The sequence below is a fragment of the Girardinichthys multiradiatus genome, chromosome 18 (genome assembly GCF_021462225.1).
Source record: "Girardinichthys multiradiatus isolate DD_20200921_A chromosome 18, DD_fGirMul_XY1, whole genome shotgun sequence".
In the NCBI taxonomy this organism is placed as follows: Eukaryota; Metazoa; Chordata; class Actinopteri; order Cyprinodontiformes; family Goodeidae; genus Girardinichthys; species Girardinichthys multiradiatus.
Genome location: NC_061810.1, coordinates 50,510,245 through 50,530,421, shown reverse-complemented (window position 1 = coordinate 50,530,421; position 20,177 = coordinate 50,510,245). Strand labels below are relative to the sequence as shown.

At 42.9% G+C, this 20,177-nt stretch overlaps 1 protein-coding gene across 2 annotated transcripts in view; it reads right to left on the bottom strand.

The window, feature by feature from the left end:
* The window catches only part of ano7 (anoctamin 7), a 28,521-nt gene that overhangs the window by 3,670 nt on the left and 4,674 nt on the right, over positions 1 to 20,177 (bottom strand). For both annotated transcript variants that reach the window (XM_047392629.1, XM_047392630.1), the window contains 16 exons: positions 18,956 to 19,013; positions 18,588 to 18,715; positions 18,046 to 18,153; positions 17,835 to 17,971; positions 17,688 to 17,745; positions 12,180 to 12,290; positions 11,939 to 12,104; positions 7,700 to 7,790; positions 7,458 to 7,554; positions 6,331 to 6,474; positions 6,115 to 6,252; positions 5,875 to 5,979; positions 5,592 to 5,694; positions 1,592 to 1,703; positions 1,352 to 1,406; positions 590 to 687 (listed from right to left, as the gene is read on the bottom strand). In XM_047392629.1, coding sequence (XP_047248585.1) covers positions 590 to 687; positions 1,352 to 1,406; positions 1,592 to 1,703; positions 5,592 to 5,694; positions 5,875 to 5,979; positions 6,115 to 6,252; positions 6,331 to 6,474; positions 7,458 to 7,554; positions 7,700 to 7,790; positions 11,939 to 12,104; positions 12,180 to 12,290; positions 17,688 to 17,745; positions 17,835 to 17,971; positions 18,046 to 18,153; positions 18,588 to 18,715; positions 18,956 to 19,013 — 1,709 coding nt within the window. The remainder of the gene's footprint in view (positions 1 to 589; positions 688 to 1,351; positions 1,407 to 1,591; positions 1,704 to 5,591; positions 5,695 to 5,874; positions 5,980 to 6,114; positions 6,253 to 6,330; positions 6,475 to 7,457; positions 7,555 to 7,699; positions 7,791 to 11,938; positions 12,105 to 12,179; positions 12,291 to 17,687; positions 17,746 to 17,834; positions 17,972 to 18,045; positions 18,154 to 18,587; positions 18,716 to 18,955; positions 19,014 to 20,177) is intronic.

Sequence of the window (20,177 nt, the reverse complement as noted above, 5' to 3'; positions counted from 1 at the left end):
GCACAAGCTGTTTAACCTTAGTGATACAGGCTGACGCTAGTTCTGGACCACTACGTTTCTCTCAGAAAAGTTCTGAACTTCTAAAATATCTTTAAGGTGTTCCCCAACATGCAGTATTTGGACTCCTTAGTTATGAATGATGCTCCCATGACTTCCCTTGTCATTGTTCTGCAGATTAAACTCTGTTGTAGTTATCAGTCTAACAGGATGACCAACAGAACCATCATGTATCCAAGCTCGTCTCACATATCTCCACATTAACACGATAACTCACACTGGGTTTGGTCTTCTTCTGGAACTGTTCTGATGTCTTCCAACTAGTTTTATTTTGGCACCACTATTTCTCACTGAACAAAACTGTCAACCTCATTTCTCATTTAGATCTTGCTTTAGGTACCACTGGTTCAGTTTGTTCCTCCTGCCTTGGAATTAAACATTTTTTTCAAAGTCAAGCTAAACCTGGATCTAGGTTTTGGGATCTACATGGAAGTTGAATCCCTCTTTTAGCCGTCAGCTATAAACACAGAAGAATTGTTAGATGTTGATTGATGGTGTGTTGTGTGTGTGTTTGTGTGTGTGTGTCGTTTACGGAAAGATGAACTCCTGGATGTTGTTGATCAGCTGTTTTCCCACCATGATGACCAGGAGTTCCTGAGCCAGTTCAATGAGACATCCGCCTGCTCCACACTGGAACACAACCCGGAGAAAAGAACATCATCTTATCTTTTTCATTTATATCAACTAAATCTGGTAAGAATCAATCCGCTGAGCCTTTATCTTGGATTTATTATTATATTTAAAGCAGCTGCTGTCCTATAACCCAATTAGCCATAAAACCCGGTAGATCCAATGTCCACATGATTCACGCTGCACCATCAGCACGTCCAATATGTCCAGGAGGCAAAGCCAGACATCACCTTTTCCAGCAAGACTGGAAAAGTCTTTCTCTAGTGAGATGTGCTTGGAAAATCAAATTTAGGGCCCCAAGGGCGTGTCCTGATCACATTAACCACCTAAGCTGACTCCCTTCAGTGTAGAGGAGTAGCACCTCTACTCTAAGCTCCCCTCATGATGACGGCGCTCCTGAGCTCAGGTCCTTCTTCATCTCCATAGACATGAGAAACTCCCTCATTACTGCAGACAAAGTTCTGATCCATCTATCTGTCTCCTGCTCCATTTTACCATCACTCACAAACAAGGCCTGAAGATGTTTAAACATTTGCGCTTGAGGCAAACTCAACCCCCAACCTGACATTGACTCTTGGCTTCTTGAAAAATAATTTTCTGATTAAGGAAATATTTCTTTTGTTTATAACCTCTAATGATGACAGACCCGGAGAGACGAACTCACATCTTCATTGCGAACTCCAAATAAGGTTTTGTAGTTTCCAGGATAACCAACGAACCTGAAGAAACACAAACAAACAAACTCATTAGGATGAAGACAAGCAGAGTCTTTGGAGAAGATAAAACAACCTTATGATGAGAAGACTTGCCAATGAGTGTGAAATAAAAAAGAAGAAACACGCAAAAACTCAGTGAGGTAGGAGTGAAAAAGGTTGGAGGTCCGTCAGACTGGAGCAGCTCTTACCTGCCTTTGAAGAAGGTGATGTAAACTGGAGATGAGTAGAAGTTCACAAACTGAAAGATGAAAACTTTGAGGATGAACATGTCTTCATATTTGGTTTGAGTGGGATGCATCTCTGATGGGCAAAAAAAAAAAACACACAGAAACAGTAGTGCATAAAGATGATGAGATGTTTATTACCAGATGAAACCAAACAACTGCAGAGCCAGCAGCAGGAACTCCCTGCAGTGGTTCCGACTCAGATATTGTTGTGGAGATTTGGACCCACTCTTCTTTCCGTCGTTGCTTGCGCTCGGTGAGGTTTACAGATACTTGATTGTGAACATATCTGTGAGCCTCCCACCACAACATTTCATTAAGGCTGACATCTGGACTTTGACTAGGCCATTGCAGCCCATTGATTTGTTTCTTTTTCAGCCATTCTGCTGTAAATCGGCTGCTGTTTTTGGGATCATTGTTCTGTTGATGACCCAGTTTGGACAAAGCTTGTTGGACCGATGGGCTCACATTTGACTCTAGAATACTTTGGTACACAGAGGAGTTCATGGTCCACTGAATAACTGCAAGGTGCCCAGGTCATGAAGCTGTAAAACAAGCCCATCTCATTAACTCTCACCACCATGCTTGATGTGAGATGTTGTTCTGCTATAACGTAGTGCTCCATGTTTGGAGCACTACGTTATAGTTAAACATCTCTACTTTGGTAGAAATGTTGAACTGCCACCTTAACGTGGTGGAGGGGTTTGAGTGCTCGAATGATCCTAGAGGCTATGTTGTCTGGGGCTTAAATGCCCCTGGTAGGGTCTCCCATGGCAAACAGGCTCTAGGGGAAGGGTTAGACAAAGAGCGGTTCAAGAACCCCTCATGACGACTACGAAATCGAGGCACGTGACGTCGCCCGGCATGGTGGAGCTGGGGTCCCACCCTGGAGCCAGGCCTGGGGTCGGGACTCGTCGGAGAGCGCCTGGTGGCCGGGTTGCTCCTCGCGGGACCCGGCCGGGCCAAGCCCGAACGAGAGACGCGAGGCCATCCCCCAGTGGGCCCACCACCTGTGGGGCGAACCATGAGGGACTGGTGCAAAGAGTATTGGGCGGCGGACGAAGGTGGAGACCTTGAAGGCCTGATCCCCGGATGCTTAGGCTGGCTCTAGGGACGTGAAATGTCACCTCGCTGGGGGGGAAGGAGTCTGAGCTTGTGCGGGAGGTGGAGAGATATCGACTAGAAATAGTCGGGATTCACCTCCACGCACAGCTTGGGCTCTGGAACCCATCTCCTTGAGAGGGGCTGGACTCTCTTCTACTCTGGGGTGGCCCACGGGGAGAGGTGGCGGGCTGGGGTGGGTTTCCTTGTTGCCCCCCAGCTCACCCGTCTCGTGTTGGGGTTTACCCCGGTGGATGAGAGGGTCGCATCCCTGCGCCTTCGGGTCGGGGACAGGTCTCTTACTGTCGTTTCAGCCTACGGGCCGAGCGGTAGTGCAGAGTACCCGGCCTTCTTGGCGTCCCTGTCAGGGTTGCTGGATAGTGCCCCTCCCGGGGACTCCATTATTCCGCTGGGGGACTTCAACGCCCACGTGGGAAATGACAGTGACACCTGGAGAGGTGTGATCGGGAGGAATGGCCTCCCTGATCTGAATCCAAGTGGTGTTTTGTTATTGAACTTCTGTGCTAGTCACGGATTGTCCATAATGAACACCATAAAGGTGTCCATCAATGCACTTGGCACCAGGACACCCTAGGCAGGAAGTCAATGATCGACTTTGTTGTTGTATCATCAGACCTTTGGCCGCATGTTTTGGACACTCGGGTGAAGAGAGGGGCTGAGCTGTCCACTGATCACCACCTGGTGGTGAGTTGGATCCGCTGGAAGAAGAGAAAGCCGGACAGACTTGGGAGGCCCAGGCGCATAGTGAGGGTCTGCTGGGAACGTCTGGCGGAGCCCTTGGCCAGGGATTTATTCAACTCTCACCTCCGCGAGAGCTTTGACCAGATTCCAGGGAATTTTGGAGACATATAATCCGAGTGGACCATGTTCTCCGCATCTATTGTCGATGCTGTTGCCCGAGTGGAGAGTCCGGCCGATAGTCTAACCTCGGCTTCAGGAGGACCAGTGTGGTTTTTGTCCTGGTTGTGGAACACTGAACCAGCTCTATACCCTCTACAGGGTACTCGAGGGTTCATGGGAGTTTGCCCAACCGGTCTACATGTGTTTTGTGGACATGGAGAAAGCATTTGACTGTGTCCCTCGTGATGCCCTGTGGGGGGTGCTCCAGGAGTATGGAGTCAGGGGTCCTTTATTAGTGGCCATCCGGTCTCTGTACAAGTGGAGCAGGAGTTTGGTCCGCAATGCCGGCACTAAGTCAGACTTGTTCCTGGTGCATGTTGGACTCCGGCAGGGCTGCCCTTTGTCACCGGTCCTGTTCAGAACGTTTATGGACAGGATTTCTAGACGCAGCCAAGGGCCATAGGGGGTTTGGTTTGGGGACCAGAGGATTTCGTCTCTTCTTTTTGCAGATGACGTAGTCCTGCTGGCCCCCTCTAGCCAAGACCTACAGCATGCACTGGGGCGGTTCGCAGCCGAGTGTGATGCAGCTGGGATGAAGATCAGCTCCTCCAAGTCCGAGGCCATGGTTCTCGACCGGAAAAGGGTGGCTTGTTCTCTTCAGGTTGGAGGGGAATTCCTGCCTCAAGTGGAGGAGTTTAAGTATCTCGGGGTCTTGTTCACGAGTGAGGGAAGAATGGAGCGGGAGATTGACAGATGGATCGGTGCGGCTGCCGCAGTAATGGGGGCGCTGTGCCGGTCCGTTGTGGTGAAGAGAGAGCTGAGCCGAAAAGCAAAGCTCTCGATTTACCGGTCGGTCTACGTTCCTACCCTCACTTATGGCCATGAACTTTGGGTCATGACCGAAACAACGAGATCCCGGATACAAGCGGCTGAAATGAGCTTCCTCCGTAGGGTGGCCGGGCACTCCCTTAGAGACAGGAGGAGGAGCTCGGCCATCCGGGAGGAGCTTGGAGTAGAGCCGCTGATCCTCCACATCGAGAGGAGCCAGTTGAGGTGGCTCGGGCATCTATACCGGATGCCTCCTGGACGCCTTCCTTGGGAGGTGTTCCAGGCATGTCCCACCGGGAGGAGGCCCAGGGGACGGCCCAGGACACGCTGGAGGGAATATGTCTCTCGTGTCTGGGGAGAGGGACGTCTGGGCGTCTCTGCTGAGTCTGCCGCCCCCGCGACCCGGTCCCGGATAAAGCGGAAGACGACGAGTACGAGTACTTTGGTCTCACCTGTCCAAAGAAATTTGTTCCAGAAGTCTTGTGCTTCATTCGGATGAAGGATTGCTAACCTCAATCCTGGTGTCCTATTCATTGTAAAGAGAATAGCCCGTCTCTTTTAACACTTTACCTTTAGCATCTAATCTGCTAACTGAGGCCTGTAGAGTCTGAGATGGAGCTCTGGAGGTCTTTCGTAATTTCTCTGAGCTTCACACTCTGACCTTGGGCTGAATCTGCTGGGATGTCCACTCCAGGGAAGATTGGAAGCTGTCTGAATTGTTTTCCTCTTGGGAATGTCTCTGTAGAATGGTGGGGTTCAGATAGTTTGGAAATGACCTTATAACCCTTTCCAGATTGATGAACAGCAATGATTGCTTCTCTAATGTCTTTGCTGATGCCTTTCCAACTTAGCATTGGGATAAAACAATCCTGCATTCTCCAGAGCAGCACACTGACAAAGGTTATGCTTTTATAGAGGTTTTCATACTGATAATAATCAGTTAATAAATTCATTTGATCAGATTAGATCTTGCTGAAGCAGAAAGGGATGACCTAGTTATTCACTCACAGCTTCTTTATTTAGCTTGGTAGGACCCATTGACTGTATTTGTGCACTGATCACTAAACATTAAAACAGCTTTTTCACTCGTTTTGGTTTTACTGCATTCTTTAAACTGAAGAATGCAATAAAGTCTGTTTGTCAAACTGAGTGTGACATGAGAACAGAGACTCACCCCAGCGAGTAAGGATGTGGGCCAGCGTGATGTAAACTCTGGACAACATGAGGATGACAATCAGGTTCAACACTGATCCTGAAAGGCTGGCTATCCTCCCCGCCTGAAAGCAGAAATCAATTCAAACTCAAACAGAGACACCTTACCAGGACCGTAACATCAGGAACGTATGGTGTCCCTCAAGGCAGCATCCTTGAGAGTCTATACTTTCTGTACAGATTCTCCAAACATTCAAACATTTGCAGGAACATCTCCATTGCAAGGGTGTGTATTTTTTACTCACAGAGGAGCTGAAGAAGCTGTCAGTGGTAACTGACTTGTAAATGATGATGCTGAGGATTGTACGGTACAAAATAATGCCAATGAGAAACATCAGCACCACAGCAACCTGCACACATAATAGTCAACTTCAACCTCTTGTTCTCACCTCTGTTTGGTATTAATGAAGATAATCAAATGAGGATTGACATTTGAGGATAATAAAGGTAAACAATTGAATTACATTGATGATCAGGAGGCTTACCATGATGATGATGACCATGCATCCAGTCACAGTTCTGTTAAACCGTTTCGTCTCAGGAAAGTAAGGTTCCTCCGCCCCAGTGACCGGGTTCCTCATGGTCATCGGTGCCATGGCTGTGAACTCTGGACGAGGACGCTCCTGTTCAGGGAAGGAAATGACTTACACACACTTTCAGAAAGTGGTACTGTTTTAGAGACAGGCATCATGGCATCTCACCTCAATGTCCTGGAAGTCATGGCAGTCCCAGCGGTGGGAAAGAGCCGAACACGTTCTCTTCCAGTACTCCAGGAAGGTAACAGCCCACAAAGACATGAAGACGCTGAAAAACACTGTTCCACCATTGTCAAACAGGAGACCCGCCTGCAGAGACATAAAGGACACACTGAAGGCATTCGGAGGCAGGGCTAAGGTACGAAAAGTGGAAATGATGAGAAATAAGAGAGTTTGATTCAACATGAAGGATGGAAACAGAACGCTGCCTTAGACACATGAAATTATCAAATAAAGTTCTGGAGTGGAAATTGGATCTATTGCCTCATGAATTCTACCTAAGATTTATGTGCTCCTTTCTTACCTAACTATTGCGCTATAATGAATAGAGGAACTACCACATGGTTCTATGAAGGCTCTGCTCCACTCAGGAATGGGCTTATCTACATCTCCAAATGGGTCTGTGGTATTTAGCACCAAGGAGTGAGCAGCAGATCCTGCAAAGTGTGATCTGCTTTGTGCCAGATTTTATGTAATGTTCTCCTGCACCCTGGAAGTGAACTACAGCAAGCCAGACTGGACAAATCATTGTGGAGAATTTCACCTGCAAGTGGACATCAAGTTTTTTTTAAAGATTATTTTATGTGAATAAGATTTAAATAATATAAATCAGCTACCATCATTCCCAGAGCTAAACTGTAGTTTCATAGTTTGTCTATAAGCAACAAAAAGAAAATTATTTAACAGTAATAACTGCAGTCGCAAGATCTAGCTTCATAGATCTAGACCAACCAGACTCCAGCAGGTAACTGGCTGGAGTACAAGTGGCACTCTATACTTCCAGAATACTCCGTACAGAAGACACCACAGGGTGTAGTCATCAAACTCCTACAAATCAAAATGTTTTATAATCCTGCAGAATATTCAGATATTTCCCAGTGATATTCTGAATTGAATTCAATGCTTTTTAATAGCAAAAACCAGCAGGAGGTAAGTATTTAATGCAGTCATGAGATCCAAATGAACTGAACTACAGCAGATAATTGGTCGATAGCAAATAACTGACCCCTTGACTGGTTAGGTCTGGTTAGGCTGGTTTAGGCCGAGCCAGAGATGAACTGGTTGACAGGTACCTTATAGGTGATGCAGATGCTGGAGTAGTTCCAGGAGGAGCAGATGTTACAGAGAGGACACATGATGAAAGCACCTCCACTTTCGCACAACTCCTTCCTGTGGTTACAGAGAACTTCTTCAGTAGAAACTCTCCAGGCATTCGCTTGTGCAGTTCATCATTTTTATCACAGACAATTTAAGCTGCACAGAAACTGGGATTATCACAAAAAGTGTGAAGAATAAATGTGAAATTTGTTCTTACGCTGGAACGTCAGTGGCCACAAGCCAAAATCCCACCAGAAAGATCAGAGTCCCAATCAGAGATGCTGGTAGCAACCAGCCAGTATAGAAACCTGCAGACACCCACTGAGTTACCACTGGACAAGGTAGGGTTAAGGCTAAAGTCCTAAACTCTCATTTCTGTAAATCTGCCTTCCAAGGAGAGAAATAGCTAACATCTTTTAAAGGGGTGCAGTTATCCACTTCCAGTTTTATTAGATTACTAAAGACCACACTGCACACATGCCAATGGTCAGGTTCAGGAGCTGGACTGAACCTGGGTGGGAAAACAGCCAAATTAGGGATTCCAGGACTCATCCCTGAGGAACTCTTATTGAAAAGATTTTTATACTTGATTTTTATACAGATTTGTAAGTGAAACTTTCAACCATACAAAAAGAAAAACCAGGAAAAAGCGCAGAAACAAAATAGAAAAGGAATTACAATACATGGCATTTAAAAGCAGCTGGGTTCAACATCTGGCAAATCAGAAACAAAATCTCCAGGTAGGTCTGAAGAAATCAAGGTGTCTTCGACGTCTGAGTAATAGGAATACATTCCCCAAAAAGATAAAACCCGTCTTCAAAGAGTTATCCCCTCAAAATGTATCTACAATGTCCGTTAAATGATGCAATGGGGTGTTTTCTAAATCTCATGCGTCATGAGATCATTTCCAAGAAAGGAGTGGGACATCCACCAAATACCCTTCTACTCCATCCTTCTGCCAAAGTGTGTCTTTCCACCTTAACATCTAGTTTCAGATATTACACGTTCTCTATCATACTGCACTTATGTTAAATATAATTTTCCCATTTCCCAAAGAAATTTGTTCCAGAAGTCTTGTGCTTCATTCGGATGAAGGATTGCTAACCTCAATCCTGGTGTCCTATTCATTGTAAAGAGAATAGCCCGTCTCCATCCTTCTGCCAAAGTGTGTCTTTGGCAGAAGGATGGAGTTTATGGAGTTTATTTCTTAAACTGCTCCATTTTAAGGCTCAAGGAAAATGTTAAGTTCTCAAAGCTATATATTTCCTTTACTAATTCTATCCGTTCTTTTTTCACCAGAGGTTCTGTCATTAACCACCTCCTGGTAACAGCTTTTTAACCAGCTGCCAGCAAAATATTAATTATCGGTTGCTGTAGGAAATAGATATCTTAATATTTCCTAAGCAGATAGTACTGATTTCAGTTCAAAACGTACCACATGTGTAATCACTTCTACAACTTCTACATCTCCAATATGGTTGAATATCAGGACAACCCCAGAAGACGTTAAAGCAATAACCATACTTAGATTGACCCCTCTGCTTTTGTTTAATTATTGGAGAAATAAAATCAAACCAGATTTTTCCACGTGAATTCCCTCCTATAACCTGAACTAGATGTCTCGAGTTGTGTTCTGCAGATGTTAAGCCAATGTTCCTCTGATTTCATAATATTTGCTTCTTTTTCCCATTTCATTTTCATGTTTTCATGTAGTTTGTTGAATGGCCCTTAAATGTTTGTAGGTATGAGTATATATTGTCAATGAGTTTTGTTGTCACCTCAGATTTGAATGCATCATTTAGAAAGGTAGTTAGGTCATTAGTGCTTACATGCCTAAGTTTCATGTTGCTGTTAAAGTAGGATCTAACTTGGAAAAATCAGAAGAAATCTTGCTTTTCCAATAATTCTCCTGCCTCTGAAACTAAACTATATGTCCGAATACTGGGCTGACCACTGTATGAAACGATCATCATGCTGGGCTGCAGCGAAGTCTCTGTCATATGCAAGCCACCATAACTGTTTAATCTGGTTTCCTAACTTCACGTTATTTAAACCAAATATTTTGGAGTTTTCTTGTCCAACAGTCAAGTTTTTTTCTCTTCTAAATACAATTTATTATCTCCAGTTATTGTTTGCAGTGGCATATCAAACTGAGACATGTCTTGGGTTGCAGCGGTAGTATAAATATCTAAGTTGTGCAGCTTTAAAATAAGTCTGGAAGGGAAAGCCCAGCTTTCTCCTTAGAGAGTTGTATGTTATGCTTCTGACTTTGGGCTTCTGACCCTTCCATATAAATGCTGAAAGCATTCTGCTCCATATTGTAAATTATTTTACTGGTATTTCTGCAGGTATTGACTGAAAAAAAAGAGTAAGTGAATGAATATTCATCCTAACTACAGTACAGACCAAAAGTTTGGACACACCTTCTCATTCAAAGAGTTTTCTTTATTTTCATGACTATGAATATTGTAGCTTCACACTGAAGGCATCAAAACTATTAATTAACATGTGGAATTATATACTGAACAAAAAAGTGTGAAACAACTGAAAATATGTCTTATATTCTAGGTTCTTCAAAGTAGCCACCTTTTGCTTTGATTACTGCTCCTCACACTCTTTATATTCTGTTGATGAGCTTCAAGAGGTCGTCACCTGAAATGGTTTTCCAACAGTCTTGAAGGAGTTCTCAGAGATGCTTAGATGCTGTGGTAGCCATGCTGGTTCAGTATGCCTTCAATTTTGAATAAATCCCCAACAGTGTCACCAGCAAAGCACCCCCACACCATCACACCTCCTCCTCCATGCTTCACGGTGGGAACCTGGCATGTAGAGTCCATCCGTTCACCTCTTCTGCGCCGCACAAAGACACGGTGGTTGGAACCAAAGATCTCAAACTTGGACTCATCAGACCAAAGCACAGATTTCCACTGGTCTAATGTCCATTCCTTGTGTTCTTTAGCCCAAACAAGTCTCTTCTGCTTGTTGCCTGTCCTCAGCAGTGGTTTCCTAGCAGCTATTTTACCATGAAGGCCTGATTCACACAGTCTCCTCTTAACAGTTGTTCTAGAGATGTGTCTGCTGCTAGAACTCTGTGTGGCATTGACCTGTTCTCTAATCTGAGCTGCTGTTAACCTGCGATTTCTGAGGCTGGTGACTCGGATGAACTTATCGTAAGCAGCAGAGGTGACTCTTGGTCTTCCTTTCCTGGGGCGGTCCTCATGTGAGCCAGTTTCTTTGTAGCGCTTGATGGTTTTTGTGACTGCACTTGTGGACACTTTCCAAGTTTTCCCAATTGTTCGGACCGACTGACCTTCATTTCTTAAAGTAATGATGGCCACTCGTTTTTCTTTACTTAGCTGCTTTTTTCTTGCCACAATACAAATTATAACAGTCTATTCAGTAGGACTATCAGCTGTGTACTGTATCCACCTCCTGCACAACACAACTGATGGTCCCAACCCCATTTATAAGGCTTGAAATCTCACTTATTAAACCTGACAGGGCACACCTGTGAAGTGAAAACCATTTCAGGTGACGACCTCTTGAAACTCATCAACAGAATACCAAGAGTGTGTGGAGCAGTAATCAAAGCAAAAGGTGGCTACTTTGAAGAACTTAGAATATAAGACATATTTTCAGTTGTTTCACACTTTTTTGTTCAGTATATAATTCCACATGTGTTAATTCATAGTTTTGATGCCTTCAGTGTGAAGCTACAATATTCATAGTCATGAAAATAAAGACAACTCTTTGAATGAGAAGGTGTGTCCAAACTTTTGGTCTGTACTGTATGTTAACTCTATTATATAGATCTATCGGTAGTAAAGTCCATCTATTAACTTCTTCCTTTATTTCCTCATTAATGGGCAAATAATTTATGTCATAAAAATCAACCAATGTTTTGGGGATCTTAATCCCAAAGTATTTGACAGTCTTATTATTCCAATTTAACTGGGTACGTTGTATGTGATGGCCTGAGTTTTTCAATATTGATTTTCTTTTCTTCTTGCCGATTACTGATTTACCTTGGATAGCCTCTATGCTAGCTTGCATATCTGGAAGTCCTTATAGAAAGTTTTTAAAGTCAGTGAAAACCTCAAGTTCTTTAGAAAGACTGGTGAACTCAGTTTAGACCACTGTTGATGAAGATTTGGGTGCCTTGGATAAGAGTCCTCGTCATAAGCTGATCCTCTGTGTATCAGGTTATGTAGAGAGCAATGGATGTACAGAAAGCTCTGCCTGTCCCAGGGAGGGTTTCAGGGGTGAAGAGTCCCAGATAATCATGTCACTGTATCAGGGCTTCAGTTCCAAGAATTACACGCAGGGTATCAGGTTATGACGAAGGCTCTTCTCCACGGAAGCCAAAGCCTCATCAACACCCTTTTAAAGGATCACAGGAAGATAGGGAAAAAATATCTGGACTGGATTACAACATTTTAAACAGGACTGCAGTTACCGATCCATGCAAAGTAAAGAGCTATCTTCTCCCCAAAATACTCCCTTATGTGGTCCAGAGGTTGGTAGCGTTTCCAGCAGGACCACTTTGACCAGTATGCGTACAGGATCTGTCTCAGACTTAAAGACTGGGGGGCCACAGGGGGGTTCGGCAGCTTGAAATCCCCCTGCAAACAGAGTTGACATTAAGTAATTTGTATATATACACAGAGGAATATCTAACTTCAGGTCAGGGTTTAGACCTCATGCAGTGGGTATGCAGCAGCGAAGACCTGCTCACTGATCAGCCGGTCAATGCCCACCTCTCCCTTCTTCACAGAACCATATGGAGTTCTGGCCAGGATCTCATACAGCTGCAGAGACACAGAGATAACCTTTTATTTTAAATCTCTTTGTTCCATCAAACTGTTACTAATTTAAATCTGTTGAAATAGTAACTTTCAGGACTCCAGGACATGTCCCTGAGGAACTCCACAAATTTAATATTTAATGTTTTACTAGAAAAACCTGGGATATTTAAATCAAATTTATTAATCATCTTACTCAAAATATGTTTTACCAAATTCAGACATGTTTTTGCCAATGATGCATCGTGGTTAAGGTACATCCTATTGTACTGTAAACACTGGATATAAAATGTATATCCACTGTTATATAAATATAAAATCTTTATTTTTTGTCACTCTCAAATAAAAATATCTATTTTCACTCATCTTGGTTCTCTTGTGAATCTCAACTCTAGCGATCGCCGTTTGGGCTTTCATTGATTTCTGGTGAAAGGTATGAAAAATAGCACATACCTTTGACCAAACAGCATTAAGTCACATGTAGATTATTTCTTTTTATGAAAAGCTACATTTTCAGAAATAGACAGTTCGTGTCTGCCAGCAACGATTTGCTGTTTTATTAATAATGTTTTCTTTGTTTACACCTTTGCTGCTGTCGTGTTTCAGTCTCATCCATGTAGTTAATTTTCACGTTCTGAATATATAACTGAAAACCTTTATTATTAGAATATATTTGAAAAACTGAATTTTTTTAGGCGACAGGAAAACATTTTCTTTTTTGTCTTAAACGTCTTAATTTCGTAATAAAATTTTTTCATAATAATAATCTTTCTGCTTTCAGAATACTGAATTATTGGTTAAATGCCTCAAACAGACTGAAATCAAGTGGTAATCTGGATTTTAACCTCCTGGGTGAAATACAAGGTGTCAGATTACACTAGATGTCAGATAAAATACTGCAGCTTTTGTTAATCTGAGTTAATTTTATTGACATTCCCATCACTCATCTTCATTCTTAAAAACCCAACTTTATGAAGACAGAAATAAAGTCCACAGTCTCTCTGTGCAGTAAAACCATTGTGTCTCAGAGTGTTCTCCTGTTTGGCGACAATAGTTCTAATTCTACTGAAACGGGTTTTCTGCAGCATGTTCAGCTCCACTGCTCCACTTCTGCTCACGCTGTTTGTGTTGGACTCGGTCTGTGTTTGCAGAAGGTGTCGCCGCCTGCAGCATCCGTCTGTTGACGGAGACATCCTGGATCTGAGGAGGGTTCCTGAGGCACTGATGAAACTGGAACCAGTTCATAGAGTCCAGTTTCCCAAAGCTCTGCTGAACATCAGAATCTGATCTGACCTGAGTGATCAGTTTTATTAAGCTTTTGCAGCTGGAACATAATCTACTGGTTTTTACTTGTCAGAATTTAAAAAGTCTGCAGAACTTTTCTGCAGAACTGATGGAATCTTAAAATACAAAGTAAGTTAATATTTTCGAATATTAGTTTTTTTTTTAACGATTAAACATGGAAAATAATGATTGTGTTTCTGAGTTGATTAAAACTGGATAACAGTAGGTCATTGAGAATAAAAGCACTCAAATAATTTGGACAAATCACCATCGTTGGTGATTTTATCCACCAGTTTAACAGTGAAACCACAGAAGGAGACCCCACCCTCCACTATTTTACATTGTTGTGCGTTGCTATGGCAACCAGATCATAGACTGAATGACTGAGTTGGTCTAAATCCCTGTCAGTCGTTCAGTCCAGTCTACCCTATGAGTCTCTGATGATCTGATTGATTGCATGATGAATAATTTAGAGACATGACTGTATAATCTGGATGTCACTGGACTGATCGCTCTCTGACTGACACTGTTCAAATACTGAAAATCATAAAAAGAGTGAAAGATGCAGCTTTGCTGAAGAACATGAGCGAACCAGATTTGGGTTGGAAAGAACCAGGCTGATGAACATTGAGGAATCTGATCAACATTAGAAAATCTGAATAATAAGGAAAACATACTAAAGAAAACATCCAAGCAGTCAGAGCTGTCGGTGTTGGATGTCTGCGAGGTTCATCTAATGAACACACATGCCTCCTGCATGGTCTGAATGATTTCATCTCTGAGATTTACAGATAATCATCAAACAGAACTGTCCCAAAATGCTCTAAGGGAATAAAACAGCAAATACTGCAGAGAAAACCCAACCACAGACATCTGCAGCTGCAGTGTGACGACAGCAGTGGTCCTAGGCGTTGGACCTGCAACAGCTTTTATTGTCATCTCGGTTTCTTCCTGTTCTGACGGTGACTTTTAGTCTGAATTCTTAAAAAAAAAAAAAAACACAGAGGCTTTGGTCATGACATCATCAACATCTTTCAACAGATGTTGATGATGTCATGGTGTTGATGCCTTTAATCCCTTAGCATTTTCTTTTCTTTAAGGATTAAACTGGACAATATGTAACTGGATTTGACTAAAGGATTTTATATTATTGGAATCCATCCATCCATCCATTCATCCATCCATCCATCCATGCATCCATCCATGCATCTATCCATTCATCCATCCATCCATTTATTCATCCATGCATCTATTCATCCATCCATCCATCCATCCATCCATCCATGCATCCATCCATTCATCTATTCATCCATGCATCCATCCATCCATTCATTCATCCATGCATCTATTCATCCATCCATCCATCCATCCATCCATCCATCCATGCATCCATCCATGCATCTATCCATTCATCCATCCATCCATTTATTCATCCATGCATCTATTCATCCATCCATCCATCCATGCATCCATCCATTCATCTATTCATCCATGCATCCATCCATCCATCCATCCATCCATCCATCCATGCATCCATCCATCTATTCATCCATCCATTCATCCATCCATTCATCCATCTATTCATCCATCCATTCATCCATCCATTCATCCATTCCTCCATCCATCCATCCTCCAATCCTAAACCACTGTAAAGGAATGAAATGGAGCTGATTTAAAGGTTAATCATTGTTACTGCCAGGCTAGGTGGTTCTTAAACGTACTGCTTGTTTTTTTTATATAACTTTATATTTATAGTTTTAGTCATTTGGTGGATAGTTTAACCTAAAACATTGAGGTCATAATGTCATCTAGTAGGAATGATGGGTACAGCTGAATATCATCTGCATATAGTGATACAAAACACAACAGCTTTCTCCCTTTCTTACAGAGAGTGGTAAAAGTATGGCATAGAATAGGGGTCTTCAAACCCCGGACTCCGGTCCAAATCTGGACCCAGAGAGCATTTTGTCCGGACCACAAGTAGATATAGACATTTTATTCCTGTCAGCTGCTGCGTCTGACTTTTAAACAGGCACAACGGGCAGCTATGTGGGCCAGCTACATTCACTTGAAGCCAGCTGGTGGGGCCTCCAGCGTCAGTGCAGTGTTAATGTTACTGTTAATAGCTGTTAAGTTACTAGCAAGGGAGCTCACGCTTGCTGTCAGTACAATGACTTGGTGAGTAAAAGAAGACGGCTTGGTCATAAGTGGATTATGAAAATCAAACATTTAAAGATAAATGGACCGAAGCAAACGCTTTCATTTAAACTTCTTTAGGGTGTAAGGCCAGCCTGCCTTATATGTTCTGATCCAGTTGGACTTATAAAGAGTGGAAATCTAAAGAGACATTATGAAACCAAACATAAGAACTTCAACCAAAGCTATCAGCCTGGGTCTGACGGTAGGACAAGGAGAATAAATGGGATAATATGAGCGAGCTACACGGCTGATAACACGTCTCTTACAGCTCAACGGTGAACTCACTGTGAGTACCGTGGATTATAGGACAACACAACAAGCCTTTCACTGCCTGGGAAATGATCACAGGGTGCCTGGAAGCTGTGGCAGAAAAGAAGGACAACAATGTAAGGAAAAGGTTCAGCAAATAGTCCTGTCTGCCACAAGCACAATGAGAGCAGAACTGTTCTACCAAGATGTACTGACCCAGCTTGACTGAGTCATTCAAAGCATTTAATATTGGTGCTTATATTGGATTGCACTTTTCTGTTCAGCAGAGGATTTCTGGGCAGATGAATAACTGATCAGTAGTTAAAAAACAAAAACTCTATTGATGAATAAAAATGAAGAAAAAAGAAAATATTTTTGTCAGTTTATTTAAAATGTTCGGACCCCAAAGTGTTTGGATGATGGAGGTAGTGGACCTCCTGCTATTTTAGTTGGGGACCCCTGGCCTAGAATGATGGTGCTGGTGTGTGTGACCCGCGGTCTATCATGGAGAACTCTGTTTCTGATGTTCATGTTAACATTTACAATAGCAGCTTAATGTTGGTGCATGATACTACTCTGGATCTACGGCTCTCATTCTCCTCATCCACGGCAGCGTGGGGTGAACCTGGGAATCCTGGGAACTCTCCGTAAAGATCCTCGGACTGTCAGTGCTTCAGTTGGGCCAGCTCCTGTCAGGTTTGGACTGGTCAACGCCAGGTCAAGGAGTAACAAGTCTTCATCCTCAAAGACTTCTTCACCTCAAGAGGTTTGGATTTTCTCTGCTTGATGGAGACATGGATGAATGCTGTTGAGACTAGTGTGTTTTCTGAATCGTTGCCACTAGATTGCGGCTATTTTAACTCCCCATGAATGTCGGGATGAGGAGAAGGAAGAGCGACTGTTTTTAAGGATGGGATCACATGTAAGCAACATCCTCTCTCATCATCTTTCTTCAGCCTTGAATGTCTTCTAATGGAAACCAACAATGTGGGCAGTAATTTACCGATCACCCAAACATCACAAAATGTTTTTAAATGATTCTTCTGAACTTTTAGCTGAAATAATGACCAAACATGACAGTTATTATTGTTGGTGCTTTTAACATATTGTCCTAACAAACCTTTGGTGAAGGACCCTTTTAATTTTTTGCAGTGTGTATCTGGGGTGACACCGGAACCGGGGAACACTGGACCTTGTGTCTGCCCATCAGACAGACCTCTTCACTTATTGTTTTTTGGTCCAGCATGAGAAAGTTCATTTGACTTGTTTTGAGTTGCTTTATAACATCTTTTAGGTTGTTTTTGGATTTTTAATGCTGATATTAGATATCTGTTCAGCACTTTGATCAGTTATGCTGTTTTTAAAGTGCTTATAAATAAAGTTGGCTTGGCTAAAGATCATTCAGTAGAACAACTTATTATTCAAATCTGACTTAAAGAAGCTGTTCTCCACAAAACAAACTGTAAACCTCAGGTAAGAAAGGTAGTATCAGAGAAATAACCAGCTGAGACAGCTTCTCTCTCCGAGACAAAACCTGTGACAATGGACCAAGTTATTCTGTTTGTAGTTCCAAACAAAACTGATCACACTCTGCTTTTCTTCATAGTTAAACAAGGAAGTGTTTGCAAATGCAGATGATTAATTAAGATGTCATACGGTGCCTGAACTCACCACCTGGTGTCTCTGGGTGGTCTTAAAGAACATCTCCTTGTCTTCACTTCCCAGGAACCTGCAGACAGAAAACAGCTGAAACTGCAGCAGTATGAGCCTGATCCTCAGCTGGGAAGCTGCAGATGAAGGAGAACAAAGAGTGAGAACCTCTCCAGCTTATTGGTCCTGAACTGACAGGTGTAGTAGTCAGGTGGCTGGTTGGGGACTTCCTGAGACAGGGGGTTAGGGAGGGACAGCTTGGACAGGAACTGTTCAGACCAGTTAATGATCGGAGCCGTGACCACCTGTGGGAGGACAGAGGACATGCTGAGAGGACGCCCATTAGTGGCAGGAGAGCTCCTTAGGATGAGGGTCTTACTTGCAGGGGGACTCTGAGGCTTATCTCCTCGGCATAGTAACAGAGGACGCTCCACGTAGCACTGAGGAGGACGAAGCAGATCCTCTTCTTTGCCTGGCAGACCTCCCTCTGTGGAGAAAAGGACGGAACCATCAGAGTAATGCTGAACCCACCAGCCCTACAGAATCTATTCTGGACACACAGGGCAGATGATACGGAGAGGGAGATGTTTGGCCATGATGCACAGCAGGAAACAGAGCACACCAACTGTCAAGCACAGTGGTGGAGGCATCATGATTTGGGCTTGCCACAGGACCTACATGCCTGTCTTTCTGTTCCTGGACTCCTCCCTTCCCTTCAAACACTCTTTGGTCCTTTTTGCTTTCAGGTATCATGTTTCGCTGCTCTCAGCCAATTAGACGCAGCAGGTTTCACTCACATGTCGACTTTAGCTCAGAGTTTCACTCTTCAGCTCTTCACTCAGGTAAACCAGGTGAGTATTTCCTCCTGATGTCATGTGACATGTGTTTGACTTCACTCTCAGGTGTGTTTGTTTTGCTTACCTGCTCCTGCAGCAGGCCTTCTTCTCTCAGTCTGCTCAGAAACTGCTCCCTCCACTTCATATGGGTAGAGCTAACACCTGAGCTGTCCTCATTGTCACCTCGAGGCTCCTCCCACACCAGGACAAAATCTGACCAATAAGAGAACAGCACTTTATTCATTCATTCATCAGATGAAAAAATATTCCTCCTTCCTCCTTTAGGAGCAAATTATATTTGCAATGATGTTTTATTATAAAACTGAACTTCAATGAATTTCAACATTATGCTGATTAAAATTACTTTGATAATTAAAACTGAAATTAATTCCACTTAAAAACTCCAATTAGCTGTTAAATGACCAGAAAAGACTTCAGTAGAATCTGACTCACCAATTCGAGTGGTTTCGTCACTAAACACGTTCCTGTCTCGTGGCTGAGACGATGCTTCCTGGAAAACAACAGCAAATTTTCCATTTACCTAAAACACACCTGTTTTCTCTACACCTAAAAATGGTTTCAACACATTTTTGAGGTTTTGTGCCGTTCCCTCTTAAAAAATGCTAACTCCCAGTATTTTCTTGCTGGTTTGGACTTGTGGTTGTTTCACCATCATTTACAAATCCATTTATTGTGACTTTGTTTCTATGCTGAAAAAACCTAGAAGCAAAGGTTGAAGGACTTTAAAAGTCCAGACATGAGGTTGAACTTCAGGGTAACAAGAACTTTGTTGGAGATTGTATTTATTTTTTTTCATTTTGTAAAAGACATCTTGAAGGAAATTAGAAGCATTTGCAGGGACCAGGTCTCAGTCTGGTATGATTTTACAGCACAAACATAAACTGTTGCTTTTGGATGTAACTATTATCCCTGCCAGAAGTAATGAGCTGCAGAAAGCTCCTGAGCAGCTCCTGATCCAGACTGGTGGAGATGTTGGCTCACTGTTTGGTGCTGTGTGTGGTTTAGCTTGCTGTCCCATTTTATGATTTGGTGCTAAATAAAGGGTTAATTCAGTGTTTTTTTTTAAGGAGTTTGGACAGCATTTAACTGTCTCTGACTGGTCCGACTTCTGCTCACCTCTAAAAAACACTTTTAAAAAACAGTTTCATGATCTTTTACCATTAAAGCCACCTTAGATTGAGACAAGATGACTTTAAATGGACCAGTCAAACCTGGACTAAATTATTACTCTGTTTCTAATGTTGTATAGTAGCAAGTTTACTCTTCAGAAACTGGAAATGAACCTTTTTGTCTGGGATAGAACTGTTATAATCTGGTTTCATCAGACTTGGAAAAATCAAGGCCATGGATTGTTGCTGGATCTGTCCAAACAGCCAACTTCAAATCAGTCCTCCAACTGTTCAGTTTTCTGAGTTTTTCTCGGTTCTCTCCCAGAGTTTGAGCTCTGTTTGTCCATCCCTGGGGGAGGTAGCTGATAACATTGTATGCATGGGGCATGCTGTTGATTGCTCTATTTAAGCCACAGTTTTTTTTAAATGAATTACATCTGATTATTCTTCACGATCTTTTTCATATCAGCTCCACTCACATTAACCCTGATTTTGGTGCCTTTGTGCAGCTAATGATCCCAGACTGTTTGTTCCTGCAGCTTCTC